General features: G+C 35.6%; 1 protein-coding gene across 1 annotated transcript in view; it reads right to left on the reverse strand.

Moving 5' to 3' along the window:
- TRPM7 (transient receptor potential cation channel subfamily M member 7) overlaps nt 1-20,121 on the reverse strand; it is an 87,137-nt gene that overhangs the window by 61,194 nt on the left and 5,822 nt on the right. Inside the window, exons 2-4 of the mRNA XM_037502473.2 lie at nt 9,103-9,182; nt 5,764-5,802; nt 3,028-3,226 (exon numbers count right to left, since the gene is read on the reverse strand). Of these exons, the coding sequence (XP_037358370.1) occupies nt 3,028-3,226; nt 5,764-5,802; nt 9,103-9,182 (318 nt within the window). The remainder of the gene's footprint in view (nt 1-3,027; nt 3,227-5,763; nt 5,803-9,102; nt 9,183-20,121) is intronic.

Below are 20,121 nucleotides of genomic sequence, written 5' to 3' on the forward strand. Positions count from 1 at the left end.
TCAATAACGTTATTCTTCTGTTTAAACTCAATTACTACTACTACAACTTACAATTATCCACAATACTACCATTTAGCTGTGAGTGTTCAAAGAGTGAGAAATACTAAGGCAAGCTATGACAATGGGAAAAGGGAAAAAGAACAGTGGTGAAAAAAAAATGGAGGCTTCTATAACACTTATTATTGAGAGGCAAATAATGAATTATCTGTTTGAAAGTATTGTCAATGTCTATGCCTTTTTAAAACAGAATTGTGGCCTCCCTGGTGGTGCAAGAGGTTAAGTCTCAACACTATGAAGCTACTGGCAACCACTGACCAAGTGGCTAACTCACATGTCACAGCAGACCTCCCCTGTCTCACCCGCTGCTCCCCACTCTGTCTCTGGTGAATGTTCTTACCCCTCCATGCCCTGGCCTTCATCCCAGCACTTGTATGCATAAATAAAATAAATCTTTCAAAAAAATAATAAAATTAGGGGCCTCCCAGGTGGCGCAGCAGTTGAGCGCTGGTTTGCGAAGCTACCCGCAGCCTCTGCAGTGCTGGTTCGATCCCCGGCCACCGGGTGAAGGTCCCACATGGCACGCAGACCTCTCCTGCCACACCCACTGCTTTCCTCAGCAGTGTACTTCGTCAGTCTGCCTGTTCTGCTCTCCACTCTGACCCTGGTGAATTCTCTCGCCCTCCCATGCTTCTGACTGTACCCAGTGCTTGTATAAATAAATCTTAAAAAAAAAAAAATAAAATTAAAACCGAATTGTGACCACACAGTAAGATAACAAAGATATTTCTAATGTGGATGACTGTTTCCTTCACTGGAAGTAGTAAGGGATTTAATCCACCAATTACTGAAAAAAAGTCAAAAAAACTTTTTATCACTATTTCAAGGTTTTCGGACAGATTCACCAGTTTCATTTTTGAAAAATCATACTATAGAAAATAAGCTAACACGGTGGGAAATTGTTCTTGGTTTGAAAGGTATTTTTACAGTTATCATTCTATTAGGTGACATCACAAAATTTACTTGCTATGGGCACTTTAACTCATTTCCTTAGTCTAAAGCACCTATATAATTCAGCTCATAAGAAATCTGAAATATATAGGTATTAGAAGAAACAAATTTTAAATAATATTTAAAAAAGGTTCTTTGCAAAATAGTATACTGCTCTTTCTTCTACAGAGCTCAAACATCAAGGAAAATTTCTGCAGTCACACAAATATATCCCAAAATATTATAACCCAAAATAACAGAATTCTACAAAACTGAGAAAACTCGAGTTCCTCAGGAATGTTTTGTATGCACTGAAGAGGTGTGAACCTGTACTCTAAGTAAAAAATAATGCAATTTGAGAAAGTGAAAGAAATATTATAAAATGAATACACACACACAAAAGAATAATGGTAACTGTTTTATATTAAATCTTTTTTTTTTTTTGTGGGACACTCGCCAGCTGGGGAACGAACCGGCGCTGCAGAGACTGCGGGCAGCCTCGCAGCCCAGTGCTCAACCGCTGCGCCATCAAGGGAGGCCCTATATTAAACCTTTCTGCATACATTTTGTTTAACTTATTATTATACTAGGACATAAAGTGTTTGGAAAAGAGTCAAACTTTTAAAAAAAAGATTGTTAGGAGTAAACAATGAATTCCACTTCCAGCAATTATGGATCTATATGGTTTTGGATTAACTCTGTCTCTAGGAATAAGAGAATACAGAAAATTCATAAACAGCATCTGTTTTAGAGAGCTACCAACATAGTGAAAACTTGTACGATCAGGATTCAGAAGAATAGAAAATAGAGGTGGGCTCACTATTTGGCACTGCTTTTCCCATCAAGAAAGAGAAGCAAGGGCCTCCGTAGTGGCGCAAGGGGTTAAGTCTCAGCACTATTGGGCCTCCCCAGTGGCGGTGGTGCAGCGGTTGAGCTGCAAAGCTGCCCGCAGCCTCTGCAGCACTGGTTCGATCCCCAGCCACCGGCGAGGTCCCACAGGGTGCGCAGACCTCTCCCGCCACGCCCGCTGCTCCCCTCAGCAGTGTATTTCGTCAGCCTGCCTGTTCTGCTCCCAGCTCTGGCTCTGGTGAATTCTCTCTCCCTCCCGTGCTTCTGACTGTACACAGTGCTTGTATAAAATAAATAAATAAATCTTAAAAAAAAAAAAAAAAAAAAAAAAGGTCTCAGCACTATCAAGCTATCTGCAGCCACTGCAGCACAAGTTTGATCCCCAAAACTCCCTGGCCAGGGAGCTAACCCACATGGTGTAGCAGACCTCTCCTGTCTCGCCTACTGCTCCCCTCAGCAGTGTATTTCAGTCAATCCACCTGTTGTGTTCCCTAATCTGTTGCTGGTGAATCCTCTCACCCACCCCCCAACCCCCTACTCCCCCATGCCCCCCACGCCCCCTATCTCTGGCCTTGTACTCTAGCTCTTGTATGCATAAATAAACCTTAAAAAAAAAGGAGGCAAGCAAAACAATGTAAAAGGTAAACTGCTGACAAATATAAGTAAATTAATAATGTTTTGGGATTTAAAACATACTAATAAAAGTCACACCAACAAAAGCATTCTTTCTTTGTCCAGAGAAAGTAAAAGTACTAATTAATAATAATAGTAATTAAATATGTATTTACAGTGTTTATTATAAGATTAATCTGAAAAATAAGTCTATAAATTAGTAAGAAATAAGAGAGACAGTAGCCTAAACTTTAAAAAAAATAATATATATGCTGCTTTACAAGAAACCTCTTAAACAGAAGGAAAAGAAAAAACTAAAAAGGAAAAAAGAAAATTTACCTATACTGCTTTCAAAAAAAATGAAACTTTATCAAGGAAAATGACAAGAGATAAAAGATATTTCATAATGATAAAAGGTAAAATTCACCAAGAAGATATAATAATTTATTATTTGCATTAAGAACTTTTATCAAAAGATAAAAAATATTGAGGCTAATTTTCTGATAGTACATAAACTGAGAGATAATAAATGTACATTAACATGATAAATGAAGTAATAATATCAAATAAGTGACATACCTTAGCTCTGTAGGAATGAGAACCCCCTTGAAAATTTATGACTCCATAAGCATCTGTTGGACTCTGTTCTGTATGCTTTTCCACAGACCATTCTTCTAATGTCTGATTAAATTGATCACCCAATTTCACATCTGAGTATTTCATGGCAAGACTTGCAGTAAAACAAGCATGCTGCTTGACCAAGCGACCACAAAAACATCTAAAGGGGAAAAAAAATTTTTTTTGAAAATTTTATCAATGAAAAATTGAAGTAATGAATCAATGAAGAGTATAAAAATAGCTTGACTTTTTAATTTTAGGATATCAATACATTAATACTTTCATTATTGCACTGAATAGAATACATAAATGAGTACTTAATGATGTAGTTATCTAAATTTAGTATTAGGCATCTAACAAAATGTAGTACAACCATATTAATAGAATAGCACTCAACTAGAGAAAGAAATGAACTATTAACAGGCACAACAACATAGATCTCAAAATCATGATGCTGAATGTAAGACAGTAAATGACAGAGTATATACACTTAACGATTCTATACATATGATTCCATGCATATAGAATTCAAGAAAATGCAAACTATATAATGACAACAATGATGGCATGGGGTCAGGGACAGGAAGAGCTTGTGTTCTACTTTAGAAGCACTAGGAGGCAGTAAGGAAAAACCCAAAGGAGCCCGCCATTCTCACTGATTTGATTTAAAAAATCAGATCAGAGAAACCAAGGGAACTAAGAGGTTGTGGAGTAAGAAATAAAAAAGAGGAAACTACACAGAGTTCCAGATGTCTGCAGAAGGGTAGACTTCAGCAAAAATAATACTGAACTACCCAAGGAGAAGGTGAGAACTACTAGGTAGCAGTGGGCCAAGTAATTTTTGAATTTCACGAAGGACTGGGAACAATTTGTGTTTATACCAGCCAGAATGAAGAGATCTTGTAATATACATGGCCTATGATAGGGTCCCCAGAAGAGTTATGCCTAATCAGAAGGGCAAAATTAGAATAGGCCATATGGCCAGACAACTGGAAGAGCAAGACTTGGAAGGATCAAACTGATCCAGAGTAACCACACTGCAAGAAAGGCTATCCCTAAAACTCCCTAATGAAATACAATAAAATCTAAAGCTAAAATATGAAATTTACAATATGCAGCATCAGTCAAAAATTAGTAGGCATGTAAAAAGGCAAGAAAATATAAGTGAAAAATAATCAGTTAGATGAAGACCAGAAATAGTATAGTAAGGGATTTGTAAAAAATGACACTAAAACAACTATTATAAGTAAGTTGCAACTATTAAGAACATGCTGAGGAAAGTAGAGGAAAACATGAACATGACAAGGGAGGGAACTGAAAGATACTTTATTCTTTTTTTTTTTTAAGATTTATTTTTATTTATTTATTTTATTTATTTATACAAGCACTGGGTACAGTCAGAAGCGCGAGAGGGTGAGAGAATTCACCAGAGCCAGAGCAGGGAGCAGAGCAGGCAGAAGGACCGAAGTACACTGCTGAGGGGAGCAGCGGGCGGCAGGAGAGGTCTGCGTGCCATGTGGGACCCTCCTCCGGTGGCGGGGGAGCAGCCGGGGATCGAACTGGCGCGGGCAGCTTCGCAACCCAGCGCTCAACCGCTGCACCACCGGGGAAGCCCTGAAAGATACTTTAAAAGGGAGGCCCAAGTAAAACATCTAAATGTAATATCAGAAATCAAAATGCATGGGGTAGAACTCATACGATATTAAATACTGCAAAAAGAGAAAATCAGTAAACTTGAAAACATAACAATACAATCGAAAATAAAACACTGAGAAAAGATTGGGGGCTCAAAAGAAATACAACATTACTGACCTATGGAATAATATCAAGTAGTTCAACACATATGTATTTTAAGTCTCAGAAAAGAAGGGGTGGGAATAAAAACATGAAAACTTATTTGGCAAAAATTTGGAAGCTATTTGATGGACAGATCTGAGCATAAAAACTGTAAACAAGCTTGAAGAAAATCATACTAGGGCACTGATGAAGGCTATTGATAACATCTTAAAAGCAGTTAAGAGTAAAGAAGGAAAAAATTATGTCAGCTGCCTCTGAAGTACTAATAGGAAAAAATCCCATCAATCTAGAATTCTTATAAGGCTTGAACAAACTTGAACTATGAGCCATCCAAGAGGATTTAGTGGGTGTAAGGAGACAGGAAAGATTTAAGAATGGTACCCCCATTTGCTATTTAGGCAAATAAACAGTAAATAGTAATGTTCATTAAGATCCTGATGGAGAAATGTAAGAAAAGATCTCTGGTTGGCAGGCAGTAACAAAAGTGCATAAAAAGTTAATTTTAGATACAGTGAGTTGTTTTACCAAATTCAGTCCTATCATTTCTTTCTTTTTTTTTTAAAGATTTATTTATTTTTGCATAAGAGCTGGGGCACAGGTCAGAGGCGCAGGAGGGTGAGAGGATTCACCAGAGACAGAGCAGGGAGCAGAACAGGCAGAAGAACCGAAATACACTGCTGAGGGGAGCAACGGGCCAGACAGGAGAGGTCTGCCGCGCCATGTGGGATTCTCCCTGGCAGGCCAGGAATCGAACCCGTGCTGCAGAGGCTGTGGACAGCCTCACAGTGCTGCACTCAATCCACAGTGCCACCGGGGAGGCCCTCATTTCTTCCTCTTGATGGCAAGTTCCACCTGATGTTTTTCAAAATTTGTGCAATGGAGTTATGTTATTAAATTTACCTGACCAGCTGCTGACAAATCTGACATCCTGGAAGGCATCTATAAAAACAAAAAAAATGTAAATTTATTAAATTAAAGTGAAAATATTTTTAAGTTCAATCTAAATTATATAAAGTTCATATGAATATAAAACAAAAGAGCATTTTACCATTAATTGTTCAATGGATATCATAAATCATTGATACCTTCATTTATACATTATAGTAACTTTTTAACTCTCAAATTCCATATTTTATATTGATTTTAACATTGTCAGAGTCTCCTCTAAACTTGCCTGCATTCAGTTCTGAGTGTGTACTTTCACCTACAATAAAGCTTCATTTCGAACTCAACAACAGAAAAAATTTAATATTGTCACCAAGATAATAAACACAATGGGATAAACCTTTTGTATTTAAAGGGAATGTGGAGAATGTATACATATGTGCTTGGACATATAAAAACTATAACTGTTTCTAGAAGGTATTCCAAGGAATAGGTAAGAACGGTTTCCTTTAGGAAGGAGAACTTAGAAGTCACGGCACAGTGGTAGAAAGAAAACTATTGTTTTTAGCACCTTGTAAATCATGTATTACCTATTTAAATCAAATTAAATAAAAAACTCAAGTAGTATATAAAGAAATGACCTATTAACTGTGTTTGTTAATTATGTCTCATGAATAGCCACAGTCAAGGATACTTATTAACAGCTAGAGATTTCTTTAATAGCTAATGAGTACTTTCATTATTTCTATTGCAAAATGAAACAAACAAAATTTAGGAAATAAAACTCCTCAATGACAGCATAATCTATTTTTTTTTAATAAAATAAAACCACAATTTTCTGTCAATGAAAAAGTGTCTAATTTTGGAACGGGCACATTGAACTAAGGAGATCTAAATTCTAAGTCCATCTTTATGAATTACTAACTACCTGGGAGCTGGGAAATGTCATTTATGTGTTCTGGTTAAGAAATGTAATATGGGATTACTCAGCATTCAAAAAAGATAAACACATGCAATTTGCAGCAACATGGATGGTGCTGGAAGGGATCATGCTCAGCGAAATAAGCCAGAAAGAAAAAGAAAAATACTGGATGGTCTCACTCATAGCAGGAATCTAGAAAACTTAAATAAGGGACCAGGAAAATGAATAACTATAAGAAAGTGAAAATCAAAATCAACAAACAACTATGAACCAGAGACACTCTATGCGGGGTAGGGGTCAGGGAGGGGAGGGACTGGGATCAAAATAAGGGGGCGGCATTTGTATGGGGAATATAAAAATAAAATTTATTTAAAAACTAAAATTAAAAAAAAATTGTAATATGGGGCCTCCACTGGTGGCACAGGCAATTGAGCGCCACCCTGTGAAGCTGTGTCTGCAGCCTCTGCATCCCTGCCAGCCAGCGAGGGTCCCACATGGCGCGCAGCAGACCTCTCCTGTCGCGCCCGCTGCTCCCCTCAGCAGTGTGTTTCGTCAGTCTGCCTGTTCTGTTCCCCGCTCTGTCTCTGGTGAATCCTCTCACCCTCCCGCACATCTGGCCTGTACCCCAGTTCTTGTGTAAATAAAAAAATAAATCTTGAAAAAAAAAAAAGAAATGTAATATGACATAGTAACAGAATATATCTTTAATAATTAGTAAAAAACTGAAAGAAGTCATAAGACAATGAGTGGCAGAGACATTAAAGTTATCTAATTACATTTATAGAAGTTTTTAAAATTTGGAGATTTAAAAACAAAAACTGTTTTCTCAAAAGTAAAAAAGTAAATGCAAATTTAAGACACACTATTTTGTACTTACTTTTTTGAAGATGATGGAAAATGTTACTCTAGTCAGTATTCAGTAAAGTTGGCATTCTCATCACTATTGGTGACAGTGTGTATTGCTTTAATTCTTTTAGAAAGCATTTTGGCAATACTTATGTCAAGAGGGAAAAACCTTAAATACAAAAAGCTGTATCTACTAAGATCTGCATTATGGCCTACTTTTAATTTATAATGGCTAAAAACTGAAAACAAAAGCCCAGTACTGGAATAGGAATTATGGTGGTTGATGCATTATTAACTACCATTCTTATAAATATCTATATGAAAAAATGATTACTATATTTTGTTAAAAGCAAGCACAATATTTTACATATAGATTGACCACAGCAACAGCTTAAAACAAAAGGTATACATAAAAAAATTAAATATAAATGCACCAAAATGTTATAATGACTGTTTTAGACCTATGAAAACGTGAGTATTAAACCAACTTTCTGCTTCTCAAGTTTCAAGTTTCATCATATGTATTATTCTTACGATGGAAACTTGTTTAAGTGAAAGATACATTCAAAAAAGGGGTGTCTTTTGCTGTTATAGAGAAATGTTGAATTTAAATCCAAGTCACGTAATATAATAAACAATTAGAAATTCTAATTCCAGAAATACTAAGTACCCACCATGAATATACTAAGTGGGATAGTATAATTTAAAATAAGTCAGTTAGACTTCTGGATACCCTCAAATATGACATACTTCCGAATTCAAGTACAGCCATAAGCTATTTTGCCAACATGTCAGAGTAATCTGTATTTTTGTATGTGATTTCTTTTATAGACTTTTTATAGACTTGTTTTAAAATAAAATACATTTTTATAAAAAAATAAGTTAATTTAAAATTTAGCTATATTTTATTACCAGTCATGTATCAAATGGTAGTAAAAGGCTAGGAAATAAAACTGTATCTTCAATTTGTCCTTTTAAGCTTTTTCTATTTCTAGGCCTCAAAAAAGGGGAAAATTTTAGGAAAAATATTTTTTACCTCAAGTTCTCAATTTTTCTTGAGTTTTAGCTACTCTTCTTTATTTTAATTTTTTTTCCTAGTATCAAGTTCATTTTAAAGACCAAGAAGACAATCGAAGATAACCTCTAGTTTTCCAGTAGATATTGAGCTATATCTACACACCGGCAAACAAATAGCAACTATTGGCTCATTTTGGTTTCTTCAGCGTGAACCACAGTGTTGGTTGCTCAACAGATGCCAACAAACAGATACACTAATTTTTAAATTCTCTCAATCAGTGAATCAGAAAAGAGAGCCTTAAGTGTATTATCTTTTTAACACATTTCAATTTGGGAGAGTTTAGGGATAAGGGAATACTCAAAGAAAGAGGTTTTATGCTGTGAATATCACGAAGAACTCCAGAATTATGATATCTTAATAATGGTATCACCTTCCCTCAATCCTAAAATATTAATTCTATTAAACACAAAAATAATAGTAACTATGCTTTATTTAATAACTTTAAAGAAACAACAATAAAATTTACATCTAAATTCCTAAAAGTAAGAAGAAACAAAGGTATGTTTACCTGTGAGGGTCTTTGGAACTTGGTATGATATATACACATTCCCTCTTGGTCAAAGTGCTTTCTATCCAGGATTTCTGGGACTAAAACAAAAGTTTTAAAAGATAGTTTATAAATTAACTCAGTAATACTAGGCGGAAATAATGTAATGATAAATATACTAAAATAGATCTACACTATTTTTTAAATTTACTAAATATTTACTACATATGTTTAATGATGAAAGCAGCCCTAAAATTTTTGAATCATTCTATAATACCAGTGTAAATCAGGTTCAAAATCAACAGTGTTGTATACAGGATAGTTTCACACAACCAGAAGGGGAAAATCAAGTTTGAGATTCCGACTATGAACCAAAAACCTGAAGAGGGGCTGGTGTGATCCTGGGAAGTCAATTAAATGTTTCTGTCAGATTTGATTAAAAAACTGAAAACCAAAAAACCTAACTATGTTCATTTCTAAGATAAACACTAGTAGGCATAAGGGCATAGAACTGTTAACCATACAGGGATTGATAAGACAGCCAGCAAATTCTAATCAAAAGCAGGATAACAGAAAAAAATATATGCTAAACATCATTAAGGATAGTACAGATTATTACATGATGTCTGATTCACCAGATTACATCAACAATCTTAAATATGCCCTCTGATTTCACTTTAAAAGTCTGACCACAAACCTCAAATGCCCTTCAATGATGCTCAGCAATCAAATTATGTATTCTTGGTTCATTTTCTCATTCTCCTATATGATTTCACATACTTTCTCCTCAAACCTCTATATTCGTTCTCCATTCTCACTCAACTGATTGTTACACATTCTCATTTCATTGAGAAAATTGAAATAAACAGAAACAAACAAATTTCTATCATATCTATCCATCAATGAGTGCCTATACCCACACATTTTGCCTTTCTTTTATGGCAATCTATGCTCCTATTTCAGTCTAACCACTCCTTTCACATTCTAGAGATCTTATAGCTCTCACTAAAGAACACTCTCCACCAATATTTCCTTATTTTCTCTTCTTTTTAAACTCATTCCCATCAGCATGAAACATGCTGCCCAAACATTCTCCCCAAAGCTGACTTTGCCTGACTCCACTTCCCACTCAACTTAGCACTCCATGTTTCTGCCTCCATCTACACTGGAAAAAAATTACTCCTCTTTTCCTCCCATGCTTTCTAAAACCCACTCCAACAGACATTCAAGTCAATCACAATCCTGAAATAACTTTCAACAAGATCACCAAAAACTTTGTCTAAATCCTAAAGGTCAATTTTCAAGAACCCCCTTTTTAAAAAAGATTTATTGTTATATATTTTTGCATACAAGAACTGGGGTGTCGGCCAGAGGTACAGGGTGTGAGAGGATTTACCAGAGACAAGAGTGGGAAGCAGAACAGGCAGACTGACTGAAATACACTGCTGAGGGGAGCGGCAGGCAAGACAGGAGAGGTCTGCTGCGCCTTGTGGGTTTGCTCCCTGGCTGGGGATTGAACTCATGACTCAGTGGTTGGCAATAGCTTGATAGCACTGAGTCTTCTTGCCCAATGTTCATAACTCATTTTCATTCACATATTAGCAGTATTTAACAAAGTTGATCATTCTCACCTTGAAACATTTTCACCCATTAGTTTGGTTTTTTTCCTTCACTGGTCACACCTTTTTATCTCCTTGCTGATTCCTAAGGAAGCTAAAGTAAACCTTTCAAAATATGTCATTTTGTCATTCTTTTGCATGTGGTGGTCCAATTTTCTCATCAGGACTTAAAAACTTTGAACCTCATTTATTTCCTTTTGTTCTCTGAATAAAGATCTAAGGATAATGGAACTAGGATAATGAAATGATCCCCAGGATCACATTTACAGAGTCCTGAGAACCAAAAGATCTGGTCATATCAGTTAAACTGTTGGTATGCTTTTCCCATGCTGCTCCCTCCTTCCATTCCACAACTAAATACTGAATCTAGGAGGAGCATGTGTAATTAAAGAGACAGTTATTCATGTGACTTCTGCGTATAACCGGAAAAAAAAATCATTTGATAGTGCTGCTTTAACATGACGTAAGGTTGAATTTCTACCAAAACCAACTGAAACTACTATTTTAAACTCAAAATTCTCATTATGCTCCTATTCCTTTAAAAGATGCAGAATTTAGGATTGGCACTGAAACTATACTGTGATTTGTCATTTAAAAGGCTGCTTCTCTCAAACCAGAGTCAAAAGGCAGATTAGTGATTGTACTTATTGCTATATTCTCAATAGTTGCCCATTTATTAATGAATGAAATTTAGATACAAATAACTCAGTGAGGCACAAACTTCCTTGGAATTTCTCCCTGTGAATTCTTTGGAAAATGTGGCAATGAACAATAATTTAACCAATACTATATTAATAAGTTCATCAAAATCAGGTACTAACATGAGACATTTAGCACGCTCAAAAACCTACTGAAATAAAAAAAAAAAACCTACTGAAATAATGGAAATATAAATATATCAAGAAGCACTCAGACTGCTCTAGCATTAACTAATGTTTTTGCGTAAGTAATTTCAGTTCAAGAGCATATATCTTAAGTAACCAATATGAATGAAGGATGGCAAATGGGAACACAGCGTGAACAAATTTATTAATTAAGAATATAGTAGAACTCTTCAAGGAGGTCTGCCAAATAACAATTACTTGACAGAATAGAAAAGAAGGAACAAATCTTGAGGACTTGGAGGTAAAGAAATACTATGAAATGAAATTTTCTATAATTTATATCTTCCTTTTTTCCTCCTCGTTTTCTGATACAATAATTAGGCAGAAAACCAGCAAGAATAAACAACACTATTGCTAATTTTACTTGATGGACTTACAGAATACTCCACTCCCAAACAATATATACTGATACAGAACTCATGCCCAGATTATATAAAAAACTCTGAAAATACAACACAAAAAAAATTAGCAAACAGGCAAAAGACAAGGAAAGATAATTCAGAGATTAAGCTTATTTTACCAAATAAGCATATGAAAAAGATGCTCAGTCTAATTTAACCACAATGACACAACCCTTCACAACCACCAAAAGGACTATAATCAAAAGCTGACAATACCAATATTGGCAAGGAAGAATAAACTGGAGTGCACATACTTTTCTAGTAGGAATGTGGGATAGTATAAACACATTGCAAGGAAAAGTTTGGTTGTTTACTGAAAAGTTAAACTTAGATATGACCCAGCATTTCCACTTGCAAGTATCTCCCCAATAAAAAGGAAAACACGTTCGTTCACACAAACACCTGTATTTGAATGTTCACAGAAGCATTATTCACATAACATAACTAATAAGATGAAATAGCCATAAAATGATATACTACTTAGCAATAAAGAGGAATTAGTTAATGAAACCATGCTACATAGTGGAACCTCAAAAACATTATGCTAAGTAGAAAAAGTCAGGCACATAAGATTATATGATTCCATTTACATGAAATTTCTAGAAAAGGCAAAACCATAGATATAGTTAATTGCCCAGGGTAAGAATGAGAGTAGGGATAAAGTGCAAACACATTCAAAGGAACTTTCTGAAGTGATAAAAGTATTCTAAAATTGGGTTGTGGTAGTTTGAATAACTTCAATAACAAAATTGAATAAATTTACTAAAAGCCATCAATTTTTACATATGAAGGGCAAATTCTAGTATCCGCATTACACTACAATAAAGCTGTTTCTGGGGGCTATTAAGAGCCACAAAAAGTGAATGAGTGTTTGTGTGTGTGTGTATATGTGTGTGTGTATACATATATACATATATATATACACACACACATATATACATATATACACACAAACACACACATATATATATATGGTATGTTACTCAGAGTTCCAAAAGAAGAAAAGGGAAAGAATAGGCAGATGCAATGTTTAGATTTGATTAGAATTTCCCAGAACTGATGAAAAACCTCAATCTGCAGATTCTGAAAACCAAATTTCAAGCAGGATTTTAAAAAAGAAACCTATACTTTGATATGTATTAGTGAAAGTTCACAACATAAAAAAGAAAAAACTAAACAAAAAGCAGTTGATTCAAAATACTAAGAGATTGACTAACCACTTCTATGACAGTTATAAGCTTACACTTACAAAACCTTGAGATATGTTTTCAAATATAACTTTCCTAAAGAGAGGGATTGTTTATAAATTGCTTATACAAAATTAAGGTTAAAAGAGTACAAAGTTCACTGTTGGGACTGGGGCGGGGAGGGGGGCAGTCTTCTTAGACTCAAATAGAAATAAAGACTCCCATAATACCGTACAATAAATTTGGCACCATCATCTTAGAAATACACAGAAGGGGTTATAGAATGCCAATGAGGCAGCATCACTAACTGATCCCCTTCAGTAGGAGTCTTGGGCTCAACCACAAAGCACCTTCAAGTACAAGGTGACAAGAGAGATGCTGAACAGGTATAGGATCTGCCCTTCCCTCTTGCCTTCAAAAGCCAGTATTTCTTAATAACCTCACAGACATAAGCTTCCAAAGCCCCTACAATGGGTATGCCCAATTGCAGGAATCACGGCACCAGGAGAAACCCAAGTTATGACTTCTCTGTTACTACTTAGAGTTTCCCCGATCCAAAAAACAATTTACCAATGTAGTCAGATTCCCCACAGACAAAACTTACCTAGGCTGTAAATTATGAATGTCTACTTAAACTCTAACCTCCTCTTGTTCTCTTCCCCTGCCCTCTGCTAGTGATTAACCATTAACTGACTCCAACTGCATTCCTGGCAACTTGAAAGCTGATTGTGGTTCATCACTAATAAAATTCTATATGCCCATTCCAGGTTGACAAGTGGCATCAGAAATAAACATCTGCTGACTGCTGAGAAAATACCCTGTTGGGAAAGTCAAACACGTTGACTTATGTCACCCAGTCTGCTCAGCACCTCCTTAGCCCTGGAAATTCAAAGTTCCAACTTCCCTCACATTCCTTTCCCCCTTTAGTAATCACAGCACTCCCACCATTCAGAGTCAGTTTCATTGGGATGCTAACACAACCACTGACACCCCTAGTGGCCATCTTGCTCAATAATTTCCATTTAAAGACATTTCTTGTGGTTCAGAGTTTGTTTGGCTTTTTGGGTGCAAGCAAACTGGGTTTGGTTGTTTATACCTACCGGACCGGTAAAACAGTGCTATCTTAAAAAGTTGACACTATTCTTTTCTAAAACCTTTGTCCATATAACATATATTTGTGCGTATATACACTACATTCACAGGTTACCTGTTACATATAGATAGAGAGAGTGTGTGTGTGAGAGTGCGCGCACATATAACAACGAAAGATAATTTTAAGTTGAATGTGCTAGTCAGTCACTAGTCAAAACATTTTATATTATTAACTCATACTATGTTCATAGTAGACTTAGACATAGAAGTTGCATAGCTAACTGTTCTGGCTCCAAATCTCTGTACATATTTTAAGAGAAATTTAAGGCAACTATTTCAAAATTAATAGATGACAGGTTTTAAACAAGTCATCTTTCTTTAGTCATTTTTAAAATCAATGAATAGAAATGCATTAATTGCTTCCAAAAGGTGAATTCTTATGTGCTCCCTCTGTACCTAATTTTCTAAACAAGTAAAATTAAACAAAAATAACAAGGGCTAACACACCCTTTTTAAAGGTATTGTTAATTACTAACTACTGCTAACCAGTATTAGCTTTCTTTCTTTTCTTTCTCCTATTCTGATTTTCAAGTCTGCCTGAAGCAAATATAAGTATAGTCAGTCAAACTGGGGTGGGGATAGGGATGGGGTAAGAATTAGATCAACAGATTCCAAAACAACTGCTCTCTAGCAATGAACTAATAATGCTCCAGTTAAGTCTACTGGGTACTAAGTGCTAACATGCAAAGCTTTCAATATTTATTAACTGAAATACTTCATGGAAGTCATAGGTTCACACTTTTCATAAGCTAATACCTTCTGACTAAATGTAAATAAAAATGTTGTCCAACATTTAAATGACTGATTCAAAATCAAGTGATAGTTACATAATGAAGAAAAGAATTAAACATGAGTGATCAGGGCTCTCTTTATAAATATTCCATCTGATGGAGAAAATTAAAAGCAAGCTAGAGCCACCAGTCTGTCGAGGGAGAAACAATGTACTAGTGAAAAATGGATAATACAATAGGTAACCTCCAAATTCTACATTTAGTTTAGCCCAATACCCAATAAAAAATAAACATTACAAATTATTAATACAGATCTGGTTTCTCATCCTTTTTTCAATTTCACTTCTACAATTATTTTCCTACAATACCTAACTACTTATCAGGGTCCAAATGAACATTCCTCCTTAAAATGATGCTTCCTGAACATCCCCCTTCTTTGAGAAGTAAGACTATACACAAGAGAGCAGAACTTTTTTTTTTTTTTACAAAAGGCCAGATAGTTAATATTTTAGACTTTCTGGAGTATATACTGTCTGATATAATTTTGTTTCATTTTTAAACCCTAAAAAAAGGTACAAATCTAAATTCTTAATTCAAGGCCATACAAAAGAATGGCCTTTTTCACATTCCCAGAGTCAATTTAATTCAATAGGCTCTTCCCCTACTCTTTTCCTTGGATGCTAATTCCTTCCACTCAGTTCCATTATCCCAGTAGATCCTTGTATTAAGAGTTGCTTTTCCACAAGGGGGAAAAAGGGTTTTAGATATAACAACAAAATTGTTTCTTTCGGTAGGAAATTCAGTAGGGAAAGACCACAAGGATGTGATGACAAAGTCTTATGTTTGAGTACATCTACCTTATATCCAGACACAACAGTCTTTTCCAATTGCTAAGACACTTTTTTCAACCTAAAACACTTTAGTGTATCTTATGTTAAAATGTAAAACTACTTTAAAAAAAGGACTGTCCTTGTACTAGGAGTTCCACACCTAGTACAAATCTTGTTCACAAGCTAGTTTCATTTTATGATTCCTGTTTTTAAAAAAAAGATACTTTCACAACCTCAAACTTTCAATAATAGTTTCTAATTGGCAAATCCATCCAAAAGTTCAGCAAAACTATTTGTTAAAAGTTACTAAATTGTGTCACCTTGATGCTCAAAATTTTTACCAAATTTTGTTGGTACAGAAACATACAAAGTTATTAAGAAATTTCATGACTGTCTCCTAGGGTTTCCCCTTCCTTAATTTTTCACCTATTTTGCTTACTTCAAGGGCTTATTGCCTCTGTTTGTGTATCACACAGAGAAATTTTGTTGTTTATGGCCTTCATTTGTTTCATTCGGGATTGGCATCATATATCTGACAGTTACATATTCCAGCTGATAGGTGTAAATCCTTCCCAATTACAGGTTTTGGCAGCTTACGGAATTCTTAGGTTCTGTTCTGCCATCGAATCAAATGTTACCCAATCATATATTCCCTGGATTATAAATACATATATAAATTCCTAATTTATATTTATAATTTGTAATTCTCTTTTTTCTTCTTTTGCTAGGCTGCATTACTGAATATTACCAAGAGGTGGCACCCTACAAACATAAACCTGAAATTTCCTAACTGTAACTGCTCTAGGTAAAGTAAAAACCAAGTATATGGTGGTGTGTTTGGTGTGGTAACATGCATCTAAGCAGGTATGATCCTATGCCTTTGAATAACATACAGTGTTGTGAACCAGCATTCCCTCAATTAAAAAACAAAAACCTAAAATCACAGAATGTTAGCACAGGAAGGAACCTTAAAGATCAGTGAGTGATCATCTTCAGTGGCAAAAGAACAGATTGTGGAATGATGTTAACCTAAGTTAGAATTCTAGCTTTGCTTTTTACTATCTATGCAACATTAAACAAGTTTCTGAACTTTTGCTTCCTTAGCTGTAAAATAGGGTTTAAAACAGTATCTATATCTTACAAAGTTGTTCTGAAGATTCAACAAGGTGTTTTAACACAATGCCTGGCACATAGCCAAATCCCAACAATGCTTCAAAATTCCATGAATTAAAAAATCTTCCTATCTACCAGTAATAAGGGCACATATATTATAAAGAAACCCTTCAACCATATCCCATTCTACAAACAAATTAATAACAGCACACCCTTCCTGCCTACACATTGATGGCAAAATTAGGGGAAAATTAGATTGTTTATGTGGAAATCAAGCTATTTTTAACAACTAAAAACACAGTGATTCGGGTCTCCCCCGTGGTGCAGTGGTTGAGTGCTGGGGTGCGAAGCTGCCGGCAGCTGCAGCGCTGGTTAGACCCCTGGCTGCTTCCCAGCCACCGGAGGAGGGTCCCACATGGCCCGCAGACCTCTCCTGCTGCCCGCTGCTCCCCTCAGCAGTGTGTTTTGTCAGTCTGCCTGCTCTGCTCCCCGCTCTGGCTCTGGTGAATTCCCTCACCCTCCCGCGCTTCTGACTGTACCCAGTGCTTGTATAAATAAATAATAATAATAATTTTTAAAAATCTTTAAAAAAAAACACAATGATTCAATATAAATTAGTATTAGAAAGCAGTTTCTAGCTATGTAAGTTCTGCTGGACTGACCCTTCCACAGATAACAACAAACAAACTCTGGACATAAAAACAACAAACGACCACTTAACAGCACTGAAGAACAACCAAAAGCAGCAAGAAACTAGACTGACTATAATATTTGGAATAAGTAGTTTCCAACTTTTAACATTTTCTACTTGAAGACAGGCTCCAATCCACACCTACTGAATAGCTAAACCTTTAGTAGGAAACAGTATTAATAGCTTATAGAACCAGAATATCAATTCAAGATTGACAATAGCAACTAGCAAATGAAGGGGGAAAAGTCCTGCAAAGGGGATTTTCAGAAAAGGAACCCAAATTTTACATATTAATTGCTCAAATCTCTGGCTATCTAGTGAAACAGACTCCAAGAAGCACAGTTAAGAATAAAATAACTAGGGCCTCGCCTGGTGGCACAGGCAGTTGAGCCCCATGCTGTAAAGCTGCCCACAGCCTCTACAGCGCAGGTTCAATCCCGGCTAGCCCACGAGGGTCCCACATGGCGCGCAGACCTCTCCTGCCACGTCCGCTGCTCCCCTCAGCAGTGTGTTCTGTCAATCTGCCTGTTCTGTTCCCCACTCAGTCTCTTGTGAATCCTCTCACCCTCCTGCGCATCTGGCCTGTACCCCAGTTCTTGTATAAATAAATAAATAAATAAATCTTTTTAAAAATCTTAAAAAAATAAAAAAAAAGAATAAAATTACTAAATAGGTATTTTTGCTGACCACAAGAAAGAAGGCAATTTAGATTCTAGAATCGGCTACTATTTTAGTCTGCTTGGACAGCCATTAAAAAATATCATCTGAGGCTTAAACAATCAAAATTTATTCTTTCAGTTCTAGAAACTGGAGTCCAAGAGTAAGGTGGCAGTGGTGTTGGTGCCTGGTAAGGGTTGCAGACAGCTAGCTGCCTTCTCACATGGCACAAGCCCTCTAACTGTTTGTTCTTATATAGGCACTAATCTCATGGGACCAGGGCCTTACCCTGAATGACCTCGTCTAACCCGTATTACCTACCAAAGAAGACCCCATCTCCAAAAACATCACGTTGGGGGATTAGGGGTGTTATGACTTCAACACTGAATCTGGGTGGGGAGGCCACAAATATTCAATTCAATCTATGATAACTACTTTGAAACAAATTCTGAATTCAGTGAACTATAACAGATCCCAGAGTCTCCACAAGGTAACAGTCGCAATATCTAGAATACAATCCAAAACTACTACTCATAAGAAGCAGGAAAATGTAACTCATACTCAAAAGAAAAGGCAATCAAACTTAAAAGGGGGTTGCCCAGTAATAAAATTCATATCCCTAAAAAAATTAAATGATACTACAGACCTAGAAACTTCAAGGTTTGTAATAAATTAGTTTTATCACATGGTTAACATGCCTGCCTAGGGTGGCACAGACACTGACAAAGAAAAATTAAAGCTAGCACAAAGCAAAATGTTGAAATAGGCTGGCACTCTCTGACTTCCTCTCTCAGAGTCCAATTCATTTAACCTTTTAGCACTCTTACAGGATTTACTCTAGAGTTCTGCTCTTACTTTTAATTGGCTGCCAACTACTTAACTAGTCAACAAATACGTATTATTGATAATTCCGATGTGAACCCTTTGAAAGGGTTTTAAAGACACTACTGAAGTCTCCATAGAATGACAGTAGGTGGAAAAGGTTAATATGCTGAAAAATTTAACAATCAATTCCAGACCATGACTATGTTTGTAAATAAAGGTCCTATTAACATCTAATCTTTTTTTTGGTTGGCTTTATTTTTCTGCTGACTTCACTGGAGATTGTTACCTTGTGAACATTCCCACACCATGGGGTCCATAATAAATAACTGAAGATTAGGTATATCATGTCTAAAAAGTAATCAACCTCAATTTTACTCAAGCAGCAGTAACTTTTTCTTCAGGTATTCTAGAGAAAGTTTTACCCAGAATAATTCATCTACATAAACAATTACTAGTAAAATGAAAAGGGATCAAAATTTATCTCTTTAGGGAAAAAAAGATAAGTGCATTTAAAAAAGAAAAGATTAAAAAGAAGCAAACATTGTTTAAAAATAAACAATGATGTAAAAATATATAAAGGAAATTTTTAAAAATTTTATGCTAAGAAATTTGACCAACATACCCAAGATTACTAAAAAAGCAATGTAAATATACTAACAAAAGTTTACTATATATGCATTTATCTTAAAGTAATATGTATATGCAGTCACAGTACAGTGTTTTCAGATGATGCATTAAGATTCATCTCAAAAAGAGAAACATAAAGACAATAATAGGACATTCTCATCAGAAAACCTGAGCCTTCTTACTGTGAGTAAATCCTCTCAAGCCACATTATCCCCGAGTAGTGTGATACTTTTGTTGAAAAGTTCACTTTTTTATTACAGAAAATAATTTAGTTTAATTAAGGACTTTTCCAGTCTACTAAGCATCCCCTCAAACTCATAAGT

This window comes from Talpa occidentalis, unplaced genomic scaffold (assembly GCF_014898055.3).
Source record: "Talpa occidentalis isolate TD23 unplaced genomic scaffold, MPIMG_talOcc4v2.1 talOcc4.11, whole genome shotgun sequence".
NCBI lineage: Eukaryota > Metazoa > Chordata > Mammalia > Eulipotyphla > Talpidae > Talpa > Talpa occidentalis.